The sequence below is a fragment of the Drosophila mauritiana genome, chromosome 3R (genome assembly GCF_004382145.1).
Source record: "Drosophila mauritiana strain mau12 chromosome 3R, ASM438214v1, whole genome shotgun sequence".
Taxonomy (NCBI): Eukaryota; Metazoa; Arthropoda; class Insecta; order Diptera; family Drosophilidae; genus Drosophila; species Drosophila mauritiana.
Genome location: NC_046670.1, coordinates 28,708,200 through 28,727,422, shown reverse-complemented (window position 1 = coordinate 28,727,422; position 19,223 = coordinate 28,708,200). Strand labels below are relative to the sequence as shown.

The window sequence follows — 19,223 nt, the reverse complement described above, 5'->3', positions numbered from 1 at the left end:
CAACTGTCAGAAAGACAAATGCTAGTATAAATATTAAAATCTTATTAACCAGGAACAAAGCGAACGTGCCAGAAAAATCAGGCCAAGGTAAAAAAGACCAAAAGATAAAAATGTGTCAATTGGGAAATCTATTTTGCGGATTTGGAAAAGCACCACTCAATCAAAGGCTGAAATCACACATGCCTTCCGAAACGATGGGGGCGAACACACCTGCCTGCTACGCCGTCTGCAGATTCCCAAACCCCTCGGCCACGCATATTTAAGTAAAACTTTGCCGCCATCGACGTAGTTGTCCACACATAAATAAAACATTTGCGGCCTGCGGATCGGGGGTGAACCGGGAGATGGATGACCCATTGGCGCAAGATGACAGACAGCAACAGACGCAGAGGATAGGAAGGACCAAACGGAGCTTGAGCTTCAGCAGAAGGAGCAGTAGCCGGCCGGATGCAAGATACAGGAAAATCCCTTTACGAGCCAGCGGAAGTGCGTACAAAATGATACAACCCCACTCCCACCCACGGGACCTTCTCCGGCGTTCTGTGTGCGCTTGGTCAAGCAGATACTTCCCCGCATCGGTGTACACCCGCAAAAAAATATGGAGCAGTCCCGTACACTGGAAAATGTAATCGGAATAATTAAAAAGTTTTTAATGGATCTTTTAAGGTGTGAAGAAATCAAGTATTTTTTAGATGGTTATTATTAGACAGCGGAGTTCTACTCAAATAATATCATACAACATTTTTGAACTAAAACCTAGCAAAAGTTGATTTTCAGGACGGATTGATATATAGATATCCATCGGTTAGTTCAGTGCTGGAACGCTTTTGGGACAAGAGCCAAAGAAAGCGGTTTGGGGATTCCTTCCAAGGGGATAAAGATGAGGATTGAATAGGAGATGGGGACGGCGACATGGCCATTTCAGCATGCAGCAAATTGAAATTGAAATTGGAAGAAGCGAAACGAAATGAATTCTTGGGACGCTAACAGGCCAACCAGCTGATGGCCGTACCCGGCTTCCTGCTGCGAAAAACTGAAACCAAACCTGAGTCACAACGCATTTGCTGGTGGCATAATTGGCGCTTATTTCCTGGACAGATGACGACCTCGTCTTCTCGGCATTTCATCAAATGTTTTGTGCCTGTCGCTTTTATTGGTCACTAGAGGATGATGGTTTCTGGGGGGAGGTGGGCAATATCACGGAGGAGGTGGCCTGCACTGTGATTGACAGCTGGGTGAAAGTTTCCTTCAGACGCCGCACAGATTATGTATAAATCTCAATAAATTTCAATAAGCTACGAAACTTGCTTGCCCAGGTCTTTTTAGATGCCTTTCAAAGTTTTTATTTTTCACTCTCTTGTATTTTTTATGTCCCTCAAAGTTGTTCTTTCTTACTTTAATTCCTCTATTGGAGAACACTCCTTCAATTTTGCTTCTTTCTCTGTTCGGCTAACTTTATCAAATGAAGCGTATTAGGGCTAAAACTTTTAATTGGTCATATGGCTGACAGATTGTGCGCTTAAGTGATTTTCATTCACATACATGTGTACATAAAGTGAAGCTTCCCTTGCGTGTGTAAGAGCTAAGTTGAGTTTTGCTCCTGTGTGGAGTTGTGGCCAAAATAATTTTAATCGGATTTTGGAATGCGGGTGCCTCAATGGAGGCCTTAATTTTCATAAGGCTATAATATATAGTCCCAATTTTATTTTTTAAGAATCTAAATCCAACCACATGGGTTTGATTTTGCTCGCAAAAGTACTCCCATTAATTCAGAAATCCAAAGTATAAAAAACAGCGACAATCTTCAGCTGTCAGTAGGCAGTCTAAATTACAATTAAATTCTTAGGGAGCGACTATCCGCTCACTGAGCGTGAAATATGTATACATCATCTTGTTTTTGATAAAATATGCAGAAAATGAGATAAGCAGTAAAATCCCATTGGTGTTCATGGCAGCAGAGACAAATGCACGAGCACACACAGGAATTGGAAGGAACGAAGGGTGGGACACAATTGCGTGGATAAACAATCATGGGGGCTTGCTGGATGGATTCGTGTTAGTCCAGCATGCCAGGCATTCAATTTTTCAAAAGGAATTCTTGAGCAAGCAAAGCACAATGTGACGGAAGACACCAGTACACAGCAGAGCAGATTTGTCTAGGTGAAAGGGAGCAGAAGGGAAAAAGCAAAGATTACCGAATCCAACTGCAAGTAAATTACCATTTAAGTCAATTTTTTATGGCGTCAAACACGCCAGTCGGTTAGCCCTTTTTCATGGGACTCAACCAAAGACAAGAATGCCTCGAGAAGGAAAATCTTCATTGACTGAGGGACCCAAGATATACGGGGTGTAAATTGAATAAAAGTGGCAGAAAAATGTTGTTAAATTATGCAGCAGCACCAACAGAAGGAGCTGAAGGATCAGCGATGACTGAAACACCCTTGATGTATTAGTTAAGCTAATTTACTAACATAAAAGACGAGAGGAAGAAATTTAGAGAGGTGCCTTTAAAGCTCAGCAGCTCTTGTCACAGTCAAAGTAAAAGTCAAAAAGTTAATACTCCGTGGGAAGATGAGGCCAACGCTTAACATAAGTGAGAGTACCTTCACAGAAACAAACAATCATAACTATCTTAATTTTGTCTTCCCATAATTTAGTTCCTAATTATCCGTTTTATGTCATTGAATTTTTGAGATGTACCTTTCGAAATTCCGGCTTATAACCAACTTATATTCTGATTTAATTAGATTTTGAGATTATCAGCAGCGCGACCAATAGCTTACAGTTTACACCTCCCAAAAACACACTTGAACCCTAGCCCACTTGACGGCTGTGTGCGTGTAAGGGTATACTTATGCCTGGAAAGCAACATCGTTGCCGGTTCGCTTTAAAGCTAATAGCTGCCACTTCATTTGTGTCAGTCGATGGCACTTCATACGTGACAATGACAGCAACAACTACGGGCCACGCTCACGTGCATACTGTGCGTCAAAAAGACGCACACTGTGCTATTGAAGTGGGCGTCTAGGCGTGCCACGCCTTCAACAAGTTTACAAAGTCTCCAAAATAAATACAAGACAGTCAGCCACGTGGGATTTGAGCTAGCTGTGGTTTGGCCTTCCCGACTTTAGATGGATTCCTAACGGCACCAGAATATGCACAAGTAGCAAATTATATGGCACATTTAACTTTCGTGCAATGCGACCACAAATGCAACAGCGTGTGTCTGACCTGCCGACCCTGTCACCCTTGTGTGCCAGTCACGCAGAGCTGTAAATAGATACTCCCTTGAAGGAAGAAAAATTAAAAAAAAAAAAAAAAAAAAAAAAACATCCATATAGTTGATTTTCGTAGCATCAAACTCAAAAATGGTCAATTTTTTACTCACTACTTAATTAAATATGATACCCATTATTCTTTCTAATTCATGAGAAAAGTATGATTGCCATTGGCCTACAATAACTGATTTGCGACTACATGTTTCTACTTTTCGCACCTAAAACGTTTGATAGCTAATTGGGCAATTTGGGAGTTGTTTAGTAAAATGTTATTGATCTGTTAATTAGTCAAATTAGTTGATGTCAGCCCGATAATTTTGGGTTTGACACAACGTCCACGCGCAGAGAGTGCAGTCGAAGTTTATTTTTAAAAAGTGAATTGAAAGTTAAATGATTCGAAATGAATATCACGCAGTCCGACCGAAATTGCGATTATCTCTGGTAAAGGATAGATGAGCAGATGAGAGGTAGAGTAGTGGCTCCTTGAAATTAACACTCCTCAACCTATTTTGGTATTCGTGCATTTCTCATGAGAGCGACAGGGAGATGAGGACGCGAAAGGAATACTTTTCCGTGGCAAAGTGGTGGGCCGAAAGTTGTTGGCCCGCCTGCAACGTGAAGGAAAAGTGTTAAAATTCCCCAGTCAGACTTGGCGGATCTTTTTTTCTGTTCTGGTTTCTCAGGTTTCGTAATATACTTTTTTCTTTTTTCTTTTTTTTATAAGCCAACCGAAAATAAACTGGGCTTAGTCCTTTGCGTGAAAGAAAATGTAAGCCTATTTCACGGCCTTGTTAAACATTTCTTCGCATATAATTAAGAAACAGACTGCGGAAGTTAAAAAGGCTGTCATTTTTGTTTTTGGTATTTTTTTTTTTATTTTGCGTCCGGTTCTAAAGAAATTTTAGCCACAAAGTATTACGACCGCTAATCTTTGTTAATGCCCATTATCGACTTTATCCGTTTTTTTTAAAGCTCCGCTATTCCCGGTCCTTCAATAAAACGTGCAAGCCTTCTAAGCCTCTTTCTAATCTTTAAAATCATTAAATCACTATTTTCACTTCCTACACCCTATCCCCTGTAGGTCTTCCAATATTGCGTAAAATTCTGAAAAAAGGAAAGGACGCTTAGTGGTAATTTTGTATGCATGTGTGTTTTGCCTTCTTTCCACCCTCCCGTAATTTTACTTATTTTAATTTGCATTCTTGCCTGCCCTTCGCAGGAGGAAGAGAATTTGTCACAATTCAATCAGGAGGCTGTTTTCCTTTTTCGGGGGCTTTAATAAATAAATACGAGCACGAAATTACATTTGGACCTCGAGGGGAAAAACAGGCACTCAATAACTTGCAAGGTGAAATCCCCTTTTTCCCCTCCTTGTCTTCCCATTCTTTTCACTCCCCGCAATCAACGAAAATTCACTTTCGCTTTCAAGCGATGCTCATATGAGCAAAATCCAAGGCAAACCCGAGAATGGAGGAAAATCCGGAAATAAGAGTCTAAAAATGTGATTTGAATTGTTCCCTTGTTTCTTTTTCTGGCCAATTTGCAAATTTGCACAAAGGGGTGGTAATGAAGAAGTAAGAGCGGGAAAGAGCGGTAAAGCAAATAAACAGTTAATGCTTTTATGCAAATTTATGCCATTAACACAAATAAGCGCAGCCCCAGTCAAAATTTGAAAACAATTTGTCACTCAAAAGTCACTTTTGCTTGCCTTCTCCCTCTCCCTCCTTCCCACCATTTCCTTTGTCTTTTCATTTTCGAACACCAGCTCCTTTCTTCACGTGTGTATGTATGCAAGGACAGAAACAACAAAAAGAAAATCAAAGAAACAGTGACAAGTGCAGAAGTGAAATAAAAAGCCGTGGCGAATGAGCCCACTAAAACCGATGATAATGAAGATGCCTAGTCAGTGTCTTCGTGGTGGAGTAAAGTGTGGTGGCGGGTCGGAGGTGGGTGGGAGAATGCCTGGCGGCAGTGACAACAACACGAGCCTGCAGAAAACACTGCCAAAAATCAAAGTCACTGAAAATTAAAAGTAATTTGTTTGCTAAAACACCCAAGACATTAGGAGGTTACATGGACTGCGGAAGTGGCGGTGGGATGGTCGGGTCTGGGGTACGCACAAATTGAAATGTGAAACTCATGCCAAGTGGCATGAAGACGACGACGAATTAACTCAGAGTGGCAGTTATAAATAGAGCTGGTGGTGGTGGAGAAATTTAAAACACAAATGCACACGATAGCACACATTTGAGGGATGCGAATAGAAATGGTGAGATATTGAGATATGATGCTATTCTGATATGCGTTTTTAAAAAGTAGTACAAGTATTGCTGTTTTGCTAACCGAATGCCCCCGACTGTGTGTTCAACAAATCAAAGTTTTGGCTCTCACTGTCAAATACTCTCTTCTGCGCTTGTTTGGCTGTGTTTGTGAGCTGACTTCTCACTGGCAGCCCAAAAGTATGCAATGAACAAAAACGCATTAATAATTGAGGAGCTCTGGTGCTGCCACTTGGTTGTGCCACCACCCATCTCCTGTTTCCACAGCATGCGATATTTTAATGCATGATATATAAATGGAAATTTCATTTAAATTACATTTGATCTTTTATTTAAAGTTGCTGATTAAATTGTGACGTTATTCCTCTCGTTTCAGGTAAGTACTGTTGTTTGCGCAGCCCCTGTGCGAGTGTGTTTAAAGATTCCTATATAAATCAGTGCAGCAAATTATGATAAATTATTATTTATTATATGCGAAGTGCGAAAAAGGCGAATAGCGAATCTATTTTCATTAGAAGGACTGCCAGCTAAATTTTTTGTACCCCCTGAACTTTTGGCAAATTCATTACTTTTTTATTATGCGAAAGTTTGTCTTATTACTTTGTTGATCCGTTTATTACGCACAAAGTTTGGCATATTTTAAGAACTTCGATACTAGCATGTTCGGGCAAAGAGGATTTTAGATTCAATGATTCAACGCAACAATAATGAGTTAGCCCTTTTTCCATTAAAATGCCTAAGAAAAATGGCTTTCAAGCGACATAAATTTCATATCGACCACATGCACAACACAAAACAGGCAGCAGAGTACTTTTGCTTAAATGCTTTTGTGGCTGCCCCAGGAGCACATGAGAACTGAAAAATGCAGTCTCAAACTGGTTTTTATTGCAACCGCAGGAGAGTACAGGAGGGTATCGCACATACCATTCGCATTGGACTTGATTGCTGACTTTGCTGCTTGAACTTGGCCGAAGGCAAAAAAAGAGTCGGCGCGGCGTTCTGTTTGTCTTTTGTTTTTGGAAGCGGCAGCATGCTGATGTTTGACTTTGAAATTTGAATGCACCGACATAACGCGCGGCAATTGTTTTGGCCATAGAGCACCATGTGGGAATGCGTCTAGTGAAAAAATTGCGCTGCTGCCAACTTCATTGGGATCAATGTACGCTGTTCTAAAGAACAATGTGAATGTGAACCTTGCTAGTTATGTTGAATAATGTGATCTTGAATTCAATTTCAAAGTGCTGGGCACAAGGATGCAAACTAAATTCGAAAATCATATCAAACTGGGTCCCTGTTTCTAACCAGTTTACGCGCACGGCATTTTAGTGTGCGCTTTTCGCAACAAATTTATTTGCAATACATAAGAAATTTTACGCTATGCGACGAGACAAGTGTTGTAACTTTTCCCATGACCAACAGCGATCAGTCAAAGTGTGTTGTAGTTTTTGTGGCCAAAATGGTCAACGTACTCTTCGTGGTCTCCAGAGCCGCTAGTGGTTAGACTAGTCTAGCGACTCTTATCCACAGGCTGTTGGTCGGGCCTGCTGCTAGACAGCCAAGAATGGCTACGTTAGAATCTGCATTCTTGCGAGGTCATTTAAATGCCCAGTCAGCCAGCGAATCTTCTCACTGAGCGAAAACATTTAAAACACTCATTTTTCAAATTTATAAATTATTATTCAAAACTATTTTGAACTTTTAGAACAAGTTTATAACGGGTTAAATATTAAAAATTTAAGTATTTTTCGCACGCATAAAAAGTAAAATTGCGCATCAGTTCTTGCTGTGCCGTCTGCTGCGCTGATTTGCCGCCGGAAGTTGGTCATCTGACGATGCCACTCTTCTACGGCTGTTAATCAACAGCCAAAAGCTTTATGGACTTAACAGTCTCGCCCCTACATCCTTTTCGCAGACTGTTGGCATACGTTGGATCTTTTCCCCTTCGAGCTTCCTGTCAGCTAAGCCGTCCCCCCTCAAGTATAACAGTTGGGTGGTATTCCCAATTCGGTGCGAGTTTCCTAAAACCGGTTTCCTCGCACACCAGTTGCGCATTTATTATGCATGGAATCGTGCGGCATGCCACTTCTTCCTGTTGCTTCTCTGTTTGTGTGCCAAGTGCTTGTGTCCCATGAAGCTCGGAGCTTGGAACTTGGCTCCGTGCCTGAGCAAACCAGCCACATTTCTCCGCCCCGCACTTGTCTTTTGGCTCGATTGCGATCGGTTTCTGTTTCTTTTTTCTTTCTGTTTTTGTCTTCGTCTGGCTCGTTAAACCTTGGCCTTGAAGCCCTTAAATGACGCGCTATCGACGAAATAAACACACAAAAAATTGCAGAAAAACGAGTAAGAAAATTATTGCAGTGGCAGTTGCCAAACTGGCTTTAGACATCTTCTCCACTTTTATTTTCCTTTCCTCAATCTAAAGAGTTGGCAGAGACGAACCTTTAAAATTAAAACATTGAGCCTCTATAGCTATAGGTATAGTTTTGCGTAGTATGGAGACAAAATCAATCTCTTACCTTCGCTAGCCTTTTCTCAATTCGCCTTTTGACAAGCTTTTGTCCGATTCCGTGAGAATGGAGGTTGCTTATCTATTTGCCGACTTCGAACGACTGAAAACTGCTGGCTGGAAACCAAAATCCTGGCTTGGCCTTTATTTTCATTGTCTGTTGGACTGGCTTCATATACTCCTGTTGTAACTGTGTAACCGGCTTAAAGCCAGGGCACAGCGTTTGTAGCCATTTCCTTCATATAAATTCATTGTTTGGAAAAGTTTTTCTGAACATTGCAGCTCATTAGCCGTTAGTTTCATTTAAACTAAAGCTTAAATGCACTGACTGTACACTCAGAAATCGTAAGCACAATAAATCAGAGTTTAAAAAGTGAAACCAAAAGAATGCAGCCATGGTCTTGGCCATATAATTCCATCCAATCAGGGCTACCCCTTCGCCCCAACGGCATTCTTTTTTAGCTGCTACGCGAAGGTCGGCAAAGGTAAACTCGGCTACGGATCCAGCTCCTTATTGTATTTTCCATTGTTAGCTCCGCTCCTTGGCACTGTCTATCTGCTGCACCTTCTTGATTTCAGTTACCAAATTATTTCTCATAACGACTTTTGACTGCATACCGGCTTTTGTACTCAATGATGGGGGTAATCTGAATATATTTAGATTGTATATGTAAGATTCTTTACCTTAAGAAAATTGTAAAATTTATATCATGTTTACTAAATATTGCTAAAGGGATAAAGGACATTTATTAGTGCACTCCCCTTGACCTCAACTTGTTCGTCACATTTCTAGGGAAAATTCCATTTCATTTTTGCCTACAAACCTTTCTTAAACCTCCTTTAGTTTTGATAAGTTAACCTTAAATAGTATTCTAAAGCTACTATGGGTTGTCTACATTTTGTAGGATTTTGTTCCACCTATTGATGTTAAAATAATCGTAACAATAGAATAAAAATTCGTTTGATGTGTATTTTGGTATCAGTGTCATCTTTTTGAAGGACTCTTCAGTGATTAATCCAAATCTGCTTACGCAGCTTTCAGTGCTATTCATTCAGCCTGAAGCTCACACTTGTCTTAAATTAGGCATGTAACAAGTCTTCTTTTGAAGACTGTAGAAAAAATTGGGGAGTGGCAAAGTGAAATGAAATACTTCTGTCAAGTGGCAAACATAATGCTTTCTTCCGAAATCACGCTAATGAAAAGCTCGGGCGACATCAATACCCGTGAGTAAGGACTCAGGAAAAAACGGCACAAGTGGAGAGGTAAATAAACATAAAAAGTCCTACTCGATGTGGGTGGCGCTATATTGGGTGAGTGGTCATTCAGTCAGTCAGTGTGCCAGGATATGCCAAGTAGTTGTCGCCCACGCCTGGATTCCTTTTGGCCTCCTTAAGCTTGGCGGGCTGATTCTCGACCCAATCCGCTTAGCGAACTTGGCTTGTTGTTGTCCTTATTGGTTGTAAGTGGTTACAATGAGATTATGCTTCATTAAGCGGCCAGGGCAGGACTTTTTGCCTTGCCTCTTGGACCAGGACTCGTTCGCAAATCATAACGAGCTCTCTGCGCGCCATTAGCGTCACTCTGGCTGGCGATAATAGCCAAAGCACTCGGACTAATGGACGGCCTGGCTGCCCTGCTTCAATTGATGCAATTGCAAAATGTTTTCCAGACTTTTCGCCACGCTCACATACAGGTACTGGAATCTCAGATATGCAGTCTGCTTAAATCCTCAGACTCTGCTGTTCACGGTCATGATGATGATGTAGCTGTTGTGGTGGCTGATGCAATGGTAACTCCCTTCCTCTTTCATGCGGCTCTCTCTCTTATTTCGCCTCGTGATTCCACCGTTTCTTCGCCACAGCGGTGCAAAATGCCTGTCGTTGCCAAAGTTGCCAAACTTGTTTCATTTGCGGTCCAAATATAATTGCGGCTGCGTTGAAACTTCATGCGCTTTATCTGCACTGGGCAATATCTGAATATTTGAAATATTTGTATGTAAATGTTATTATAAACAAAGATTTTCTTTTCTTAATTTAATGTAAGGAAAACTTGTATATAAATACACCATAAATAATTAGAATTTGTAAAGGTGTAGCTTTTTGTTCTCTGTGCACCTTCCTTGCTTCATCACTGTTTATATCAGGTTTCTCGTTTGGCTGATGCTGTATTTAAGCCCTTTTTTTAGCTGGAATTTCGTTATTGAAAATGTTTCACTGTTGCCCTGATAAAAGGCGTTCATGAGAGATTTCATTGGTTTTGGCTTAAGTCTGGGCTTGATGTGGAAATCGAAACAGTATATATGCACTTGCGTTAGGTCAATGAGTGAAATGAGGTTACTCCAAGTAAACAGTTTATTTTATTAATAGTGAGTCCATAAAAAGGCACCATAATATTTTATTGCAAATAACATAAAATATATGTCTTAGACGACCAAGTTCATGGTCAATAGCCCACAGGACTATTCTACTAAACTATTGAAAGAAGTATAGATTTTAAGGACGGAGTAGCACTTGAGAATCGATTTGTTGGTTATCAATTCGAAGCCGGAAGGTGCAGAATAAATAATAATTATAGGCGAGGGAAAAAGATCGCTGAATAAATTGTGTTCTCCAGGGAATTCCACCACTCAAGTTGCATATTCCAGCTGCTGGCTTTCGGCAACATAAATTTGAGTTAAAACAAACCAAGTGACAGCCCCGGCTCACTATAATTCTATTGCCATGTGGTTGGAAGGAGCTATAGCGTGATACGAAGTGGGGCGGGCCACCATAGAGGCGACACATACCAGTAGCGAATTATGGCCAAGAGCCGCTGTGGAAAGAATGCCGTGAGCCAAGTTAAGCTCAAAAGGAAGCCACGAGAAGTAGAAGCCAAAGCGAAGCATCTCTTGCAACTTGCTGCGTCTCTGTCTACAGCTATATCATCCTCTCTGTCTGTGTTGAGCCTCATGCAGTTATGCCGTTTCTACCATTTATTGCACTCAGGAAAAACGTATACAATTTATTTAATTAATCAATAATTCGAAGTGTTGCATTGAAAATCCCCTGTGTAAATTATAGATACCGAGCGTAGTCGAAAATTCAAAATTGAACTCGCGTTTTTGAAAAATATTGGAAATTAAATATTTGAGGAAATCTTCTCAGAAAATGTTCAGTGCGCAAGAACAAGCAAGCGACCAGCCAAGATAATACTTGGGGCAGAAGAAATATTCGAGTGAATTAAAATGTGGCAAGTTGACTGTTTCGTGCATTTAGTTGCTGGTTCGTTGGCTGACTCCATCTTACCTCGTTCCTTCGGTCTTTCATTCTTCTCTTCTGCTGGTAAGTCGCCAGATTCGCTTGGCTTCCTTTGCGGACCGAAGGTGCAACTTAAAGTTGGTCTTGGGGTGGGACTGGGGATAGTAAATGCTGTTACCGCATATTTCTCTCCAAAAACATTCGACTTGCACCTGAATGTCGTCTGCGGTCCCAAGAGCTGTTGGTTGTTTCAGTTTATACCTTGGAAACAAGGGCTTGCAGTTGGCGTGTTGCACGACTTAAGCTTGAAGCCGAGTTTTAAAAAAGCAGTATACTTAATTTTTAATTAGCAACATGTAAGTTATAACATAACTGTGTAAGTTTAAGTAACTCAAGAAGGGTATGTAACATTTCGACCATTACTGTACCAATACTCCAATGTGTTTCTAGTGCGATCCTCGTTCGCTACCTTGGCGCACTTGAATTGCCAAGTCAACTTCACAGGGAGCTGCTTTACTTGACTGCTTCTCCTGTAGGTTGGTCGTTGGCCGGCTCTGCGAAACGCTTCCGAGATTGAGATTCATGGCCTGTTGCATGCCTGAGCCATTCGACTAACTGCTACTTCTTCCCCTGCCAACTCCTCTGTGCTACATCAAGGCGACTTGGCTATCAGAATTATGCGGCTGCAGCGGAAAAACACACATAAATAAGGGGGTACAGGCACATGCTTTGAGCCATTCGAACTTGTGCATTTGCCTGAAGTCTGGTGTGGGATGTTGCTGCTGCAAATTGCACGTAGACAGCTTTGCTTGGCTGTACTTCGACTTCTTGTTGCTGCAACAATGTTGCTAACAATAAGTCTGGGAGGAAATCCCGTTTAGACCATTGACAGGTTGGTTGTTCATTCAATTGAGTAAATTTTTATTTACATTTTCAGTAACCAATATTTACGACTTAATCAAAAATCTGCTTGAAATTTGTTTTTTTTGTTGCCCTGGCTTGTTTTTATTCTCTCTGCAGGTATTCTGGGCTTTACAATTCCTTAATCTTCTTATTTATCTACCACCCATAGTAATTTTTACAAAAAATAACGTAATCGGGTCTGGTCCACGGATAAGGGGTAAACACAGACGCAAATCATTTAACGGGCCCAGCTTAGATTGGAGCGCATATTGTTTTATATGTGTCCCCATGAGCCTCAGACCATTTATCCTGTTTCGCAACAAAAAGTACACCGACAGAAATTTGTCTGAGGCTTAGTATTTGCAAGCAAACTGGGCGTGTTTGAAACCCAAAATACCACTAAAATGTCGTGCCCAGTGCAGAGCAATGAAAGTTGCCAGTAAATTGCGCGTAAATCCCATAAACCGTTTACAACTACAACAGCTCTCATCGCCGTCATCGATGACGATGCTGAAGCCAACGCTGTTGCTCTGACCCCTGTCATTGCTATAGCCGCAACTGCCGCCTGCAACAATAACCAAACGATTTTTATGCACACAGCCATTGCTCCGTCGTCGGTTTTAACGCTCCTCTAAAAACGTTATTTCTATCGGAGGGGCTGAACCAACCAGCTGACAGAGCTAAATCCCTCGATTTGCTTTACGTTTAAAAGTCTCTATAAAAATCCAACAAGTACTGTAAAAAAATATACTTTTATTAGTTAAAACATAGAAGTGAGATCTCGTTTTATTTCTCCAAAACAATTCCACCAATCAATCGATTATATTTTCTGCTCCTTTTGCTTCTTGTATTATCAACTCATTGATTTCCTGGATACAATATCAATTGATTGATCATATTCAAATATGAAGATACATAACGCCATACGAAATATTATTCAAACTATTGTTGCGCAAGTGCATTATATTTTCGAACAGTTATTTTGCAACGTTACGGCTAGATCTTTTATCGCGATCTTTAATTGTTTCATTTAAAATTGTAATGCTTTTTAATTTTTTTTTAGAGCGAACTAGTGGAGAATAATGTTATCTGCTTCCCATCTTAGCAGAAAGCTCTGAGAAGGGCTTTTACCAACCCCGCAGCTTACTGTTGGATAACACTACCCCTTACAACAAATTCTATTCGGCGATTTCCCCTCATTTGGGGGTTTGCCACCCTCATCAAACTCCCGAAAGCACACTTACAAACCCGCATACCTACGCATAATTTTCACCTTGGCGTCATGCGCTCTGCCAACGTTCGGAGTCGATGTCGGCTGTTGTGCGTCGGGAAAGATTTTTTCGGCTTTCCGGTTCGCCTTCGCTTCGTCATCCTTAGCCGAGCTTTTCGCTTTTCCGAACTTTGGTGTTTCCCGCTACGATTTGTAGGGTGGCAAATGCTCACCTGAATGCCGAGCGAGCTTCGGTTTTGTGGGGGTGTTTTTGAGCCACCCTCTTTTGCCACATTTCCGAAGCAGGTGTAACAATTATTATTTTCTCGTTGATTTCGCTGCCGACGTCGTTTTGGCCTTTTTTTGGTACTCTCGTAGCTGTCTGCCTCTCGCTCAATCATTTTGGCCCTTTCGCTTGCACCTTTGGCTTTTGGGTGGCGCACACGCATGGCGCATGCATTTGCTGTCTCACGTAGAAGTGCTCGTGTGCGTGAGTCCTGCCTTTGTGTGTGTGTGCCAGTAATGTTACTGCAACAATTGATGTTACAAGAACAAAAACTAAAAATAAGGGGTACCTAGGAGACGTCCTTCGGGTAGTTCCTCCCCATTGTGACTCCCACTTGCGATCCTCAAAGGTCTTATACAAGTGGGCTTATAATATATAAAGTATAAACACTCTTATAATAGGACGTATACGTGCTCGTTGCGACCCGCTGAAAGTGATTACTTGTTAATTGCGCACCTGAAAAATATACCGAGACAACGAACTATACCCATCAGGTAGCAGACCAACGGCGGAGAGAGTGAGAGCGAGCCGCTAAACAGGAGAAGGCCCAAAAGGTGTGCTACTGATGACTCGTTTTTATACCTCCTTTTTTCGGAGTCTTCGCTGCCAAGAGGAGAAATGCTGCTTACGACGGCCGATTCCGTCAGCGGTTCGTGGTCGCTCGTATCGGCCGCGTTCGTTCTATAAGCTCGAGTCCGGTTCATGGTCCCACTGTTGCTTTATTTTGGTTAGCACGAGTCGCCGTTCTGCCACTGCCGACGCAGCAGCAACAGATTCAATCCCGGCAGCGACTGCAACTGCGGCAGAGGAATCGGCGTCCGACTCCGAAACAAAAAGGTATATTACCTTAGAATGCCATTCGTTCTTACTTCAGTCTTCGTACAGTCTTTGCTTTAACCCGTTCCAACTCTGTCCGCCGCTAAGCTCGCTGGCTCTCTATAGGAATCGAATCGAATCACCTAGTATAACAGCAGAAGTAGCATCAGGTCGGTAGCCCACGTTGTTCCCCGGTTTCGTTCCGTTCAGCCATCATTGAAAGTTGGCGTCGCAGTCGCAGTTGCCGTCGCTGCCTACGTCCCAAAACAACCACCGCCGCACACCTCCGACATCGCCAGCGACATCCTCTCCACCACCGCTGGTAGCACCATCAGCAGCAGCAACAGCACGGCAGCGGGAGCCACAACCAGCACCAGAACACTCTCACACACTCTCCACTCACTGACGAATTTCAATATCCAAATCAAAGTCGGGTTCAAATCGAAAACAGCCGCAACAGCAGCAACAACGCCTCGCAAACAGCACGCGGATAATGATAAAAAGAAAATAACACGCGCAGTTCGCATCCAGTGCCCGACTCGAACAGATCACATCAGTCCAGATCCCAGTCCCCGAGAATATTTTAATCGAAGCTTCAAAAATTCACTAATTGAAAAGTAAAATCGAATCGACTTCCGGCTTCGTGGTGTTTTCACTTTTCGCGTGTGTCAATCAAATAAAAAATCCTCACATATAAAACTACTTTAATTTTCGCTTCCCAGTGTCTTTATCGCACCTTGCGCTTTCTAAAACGTAAGAAAAATAAATAAACAGCAAGAACATAACAGAATAAAGAATATTTTGTGCTCACAAACGTAAAAATTTAACAAAAAGCGAAGAACGAGCAAAGCGAACCCAAAATTGCTGGCAAAAGTTCGTTGCTCGACAGCCGCTCTTCAGTTCTTGGACCGCTGATATTTCCTATAGGCCTTGGCAACAACAAGTTCTGAGCCATCATCAGTCTTTACGGCTCTCTCTCCTCTCCTCAACGTTTAAGCCAGACATAGGCTAAGAAATTTCAGAACCGGCAAAGCCAAGAGCGTCGCCAACAAAGAAACACGTTTTTGTGTTTGCAAGCCCACAAAAAAAAAAAAAAAAAAAAAAAAAACAGAAAATGAAGAGAACGAAAATAAAGGAAAGAAAACACGAAACGAACCCCGAAAAAGAAAGACGAATAACAAAATAGCAGGCAAAAACGCAGAAGTATTCCTCTCTGTTAGCTCCGATTCTGGCCATAAAACCTTATGGCTTGCGTTCCAATAGGCCGCACACAAACAGCCGTAGTCAGCATAGACGGCATCCTCTTGGCCACTTGTCGCTGCTGCTGTTGGCGTACTAAGTACGCATTCATATAATTCCCGCAGTTTATTTTTATTGTTGTAATTACACGTTGGCGGAGTACTAGGGAGACAGCGATCGGCCCACGCAATGTTTCACGGGCTTGAACTCTCTCCATGCTTCTTACCTGTTTTTGCAGCGGGCGGCTGTGTGACTCAACAGCAAGAAGAAAAGCAACAGCGGCACAACAAACCGGTAACTCTGAAGAAATTTCGTGCGTGTTAAACAGAATCTAGCGAAAGAGAGAGACCCCTGAGCTCCTGTTTGCCTCTCAGCCCTAAAACGTGTTTTTCACAACTCACAAAAAGTTGTAAGGAATGTCTCATAAAAAAAGTTAAATTATTTACACACTTGAAGCGCACAATGGAGCACAAAATATTCAGAATCGCAAAATATTCCATGATTTTTTTTTGCCTTTGTTCCAGAGCAATAATTACAAGACCCGCAAGGACAGCAATAAACCAAACAAAAATATTTATTGAAAATAAATTCATTCTACATTCAACTTCAACGACTTTGACTCGACACTTAATTGGTAATAAGAGCAAATTATTGTTATAAACCTATGTCCATTGTGTTTCGTTTTGTTGTTTCTTATTTTGTGCACTGATATTCTTTGGTTTCCATTGATATTCTCTTCGTATGGCTTATTTACACGATTTGTTGGACCTTCATGTTTGGCTTTGAATTGGCAATATATTGTGCGAAAATAAAATTTTCCAAATCAAATTCCATTTATTTATATGAATTCGATTTTATTTTCTGTCGTTTACTTCACAAGAAAATAATTACACAAATTCTACAGATCTCTTGACCAGCAATCAGAAACTGACTAATCCCAGCATTAATGAAATAAATCTAGAGCTAAAGGCAACCAAACTCCATACGCACTCCGTGGTATTTTTCTTAGCCCAATACAATCCCTCTCCGAAACCCGCCCCGCCCAAAACCCATCAGCCATCAACACTACCGAATAGAATTCATTAAGAAATCAAAACTGAATAAAACAAAATAATAACAAAGTAAAACCATACATAAAGGCACAAAAAAGAAACAGATAAAAGTGGTGAATTGTTGCTATAAAAAGAAGAGAATTTCAGTCGGTACGAAGCAGTATTTTAAATTATATATACGAGCTAAGTGTAATAAAGATTTGCAAGAGATATTTACAAAAAAAGATCCTGTGGAGACATACACGATAGAATTGCAAATTTTATAGCAATTTAAGAATCAAAATATATATTTGGATCTTCTGCTGTTAATTTTGAGCGTAATTTAGAAGAGGATTTAAACTCTATATACGGGTGGCCAGAATTCAATGAACACAGGAGACCACAGAAAAAAAAGCAAGAACAAGTAATCGGAAAAGGTGATAAGCAAATAAGTCGAAGGTAACGAAGATAGAAAAGTGAAAGAATGCAAAGGTTGTTAAATTGAAAATTAAGTATAAATATTTACAAGGAGCATAAAAAATCCGTATAGTAGCTACATATCAGCATCAAAGGACGACTAGAAAATAACTAAGAGGCACTTGAAAGAGATTGCAGAAAAAGAGAGAAATCAAACAGAAATAGAAAATATAGTTATAAGTTTTGATGCTACTAAACAATCAAACCAGCCCCCAAATTAGCCCCAAAGTAAGGCAGAGTAGCAAATTTTAAATAGTTAAATCCCTGTAATTGCCTACTGACAAGGGTTGTAGTATGAAGGCATAGGAAAGTCAATTTGTAATTTGTAAGCAAGCAGTGTCAATCAGAGACTATCTCAATCACTTTCAATCGACTTTTAAAATAACCATCGGGGTTAACGATTTTAAGAGAATAGGGTTAAAGTGGGATCGCCGGGTCTAATCAATGCCTCGATCGACAAGAAATCGCGTTTTGACAATCACACGAAATTAGCGTATTTCATATACACATCAGATATAGCGCCTACGCGCGTAATATAGGATTTATATACATTCTTCTCTACATCATATATTTATAAAATAAAAGGTTTTTCTAGCCTAGGCACTTTACAGATCCTAAATCGAACCTCTATTCTATGACAATCTCTAAGACAACCACTCTATACAATCTACAATCATCTTGCAATCAATCGCAACTTTAAACAATCTTTAAACGGTTTTCATATCTCTAAATACATATTTATGAACGTCTAAAATATTATCCAACCGCAGTAGTGATATTTAGCATATTAACATTTTTAATAAAACTTTAAAATACGCTCAAAATCTAAAGAAAGGGAATAAGTAAAATCGTGTTAGCTGATTGTTTTGTCCATCGACTTAGCGAAGCAACAATTTGCGTAAAGCTTTACGTAACAAAATTGGTATATAAAATATCGAAAATTAATTTAATTGGCATTCTATAGTAACCATAAACAGAGCTCATATATTCACCAAAACACAAAAACAAACAAACCCTGTGCAATTTCCTTAAAATCTAAACCTGTCAAGAAAATACCAAAAATAAAGAAAATCCAAAATCCAAAACTTCAAACGCGCCAAAAAAAAATCTCGAGTAACAACCAAGTGCTAAAATTAGAAGCGGAGAAATTTAATCAACATTTGTTGCCAATAAAACTGTCATCATTGCTGCGTTAACAGAAAACACGGCGTCAGCAGCGATTGCAGCGCTCAGTATCAGCAGCAGCTCTCAAGCGTCGCTTGCCGCCAACGCCCCCGCCACACCCACACCGCCGCCCATTTCGTCAGTGGCAGGAGCTACGGTAAAGAACGAGATCGTTGCATCTGATTCGGCCGAATCCTCCCCTATACAAGATTTAATAATGGTAAGCGCCGCCAAAATCACTACCGAATCTTCACTCGATCATCAAAAAATCGAATCAAAAAAAATTTGACCCGCTAAACTAATAAACAAAATGAGTATGATATCAGAATAATCTTGATCGAAAAATATGGAAAGAGTTCTATTAACTAAAAATATATACGAAACTTGTACAGTTTTTTATGCAAAAAGCCAATTATATGCCTAAAATTATATTTTTGTTTAACTTTCTCTCTGCCATAATTAATCTATATTGCTAGCCTACCTAATGTATTTCAAAAAAAATTCAGTTTTTAATGTCAATGGGGGAGGTTAAGTTAATCTTTAATTTTAAGTTGTACTTAAGTTAACTCTTTTTATTTAATCTGGGGAACTAGTTTTACTCTTAATACTCATTTCACGTGTATATAGTTTATTTTAAGATTGTGTTGTGTTGCCAACTCAACCATTGACATTAAAATCTAATTAAACGAAGATGAAGCTCACCTCATGATTTGGCCACAAACTTTCACAACTTCTTTGCTTAAGCTGTTCTTTCAAGTGACCACGTTGTGAGCGGACCTAGATCTTTTAAAAATTGG

At 40.6% G+C, this 19,223-nt stretch overlaps 1 protein-coding gene across 9 annotated transcripts in view; it reads left to right on the top strand.

Annotated features, from left to right (window-relative positions):
* LOC117142623 (polypyrimidine tract-binding protein 1) overlaps positions 1-19,223 on the top strand; it is a 125,345-nt gene that overhangs the window by 32,886 nt on the left and 73,236 nt on the right. The window contains exons 1-3 of one of the 9 annotated variants that reach the window (XM_033306722.1): positions 14,583-15,268; positions 16,279-16,388; positions 18,227-18,646. The exons of the other annotated variants lie outside the window; for them this stretch is intronic. Of the exons in view, the coding sequence (XP_033162613.1) occupies positions 18,644-18,646 (3 nt within the window). The 5' untranslated portion in view covers positions 14,583-15,268; positions 16,279-16,388; positions 18,227-18,643. Of the gene's footprint in view, positions 1-14,582; positions 15,269-16,278; positions 16,389-18,226; positions 18,647-19,223 lie in introns of those variants that run through there. 9 annotated transcript variants of the gene reach the window in all.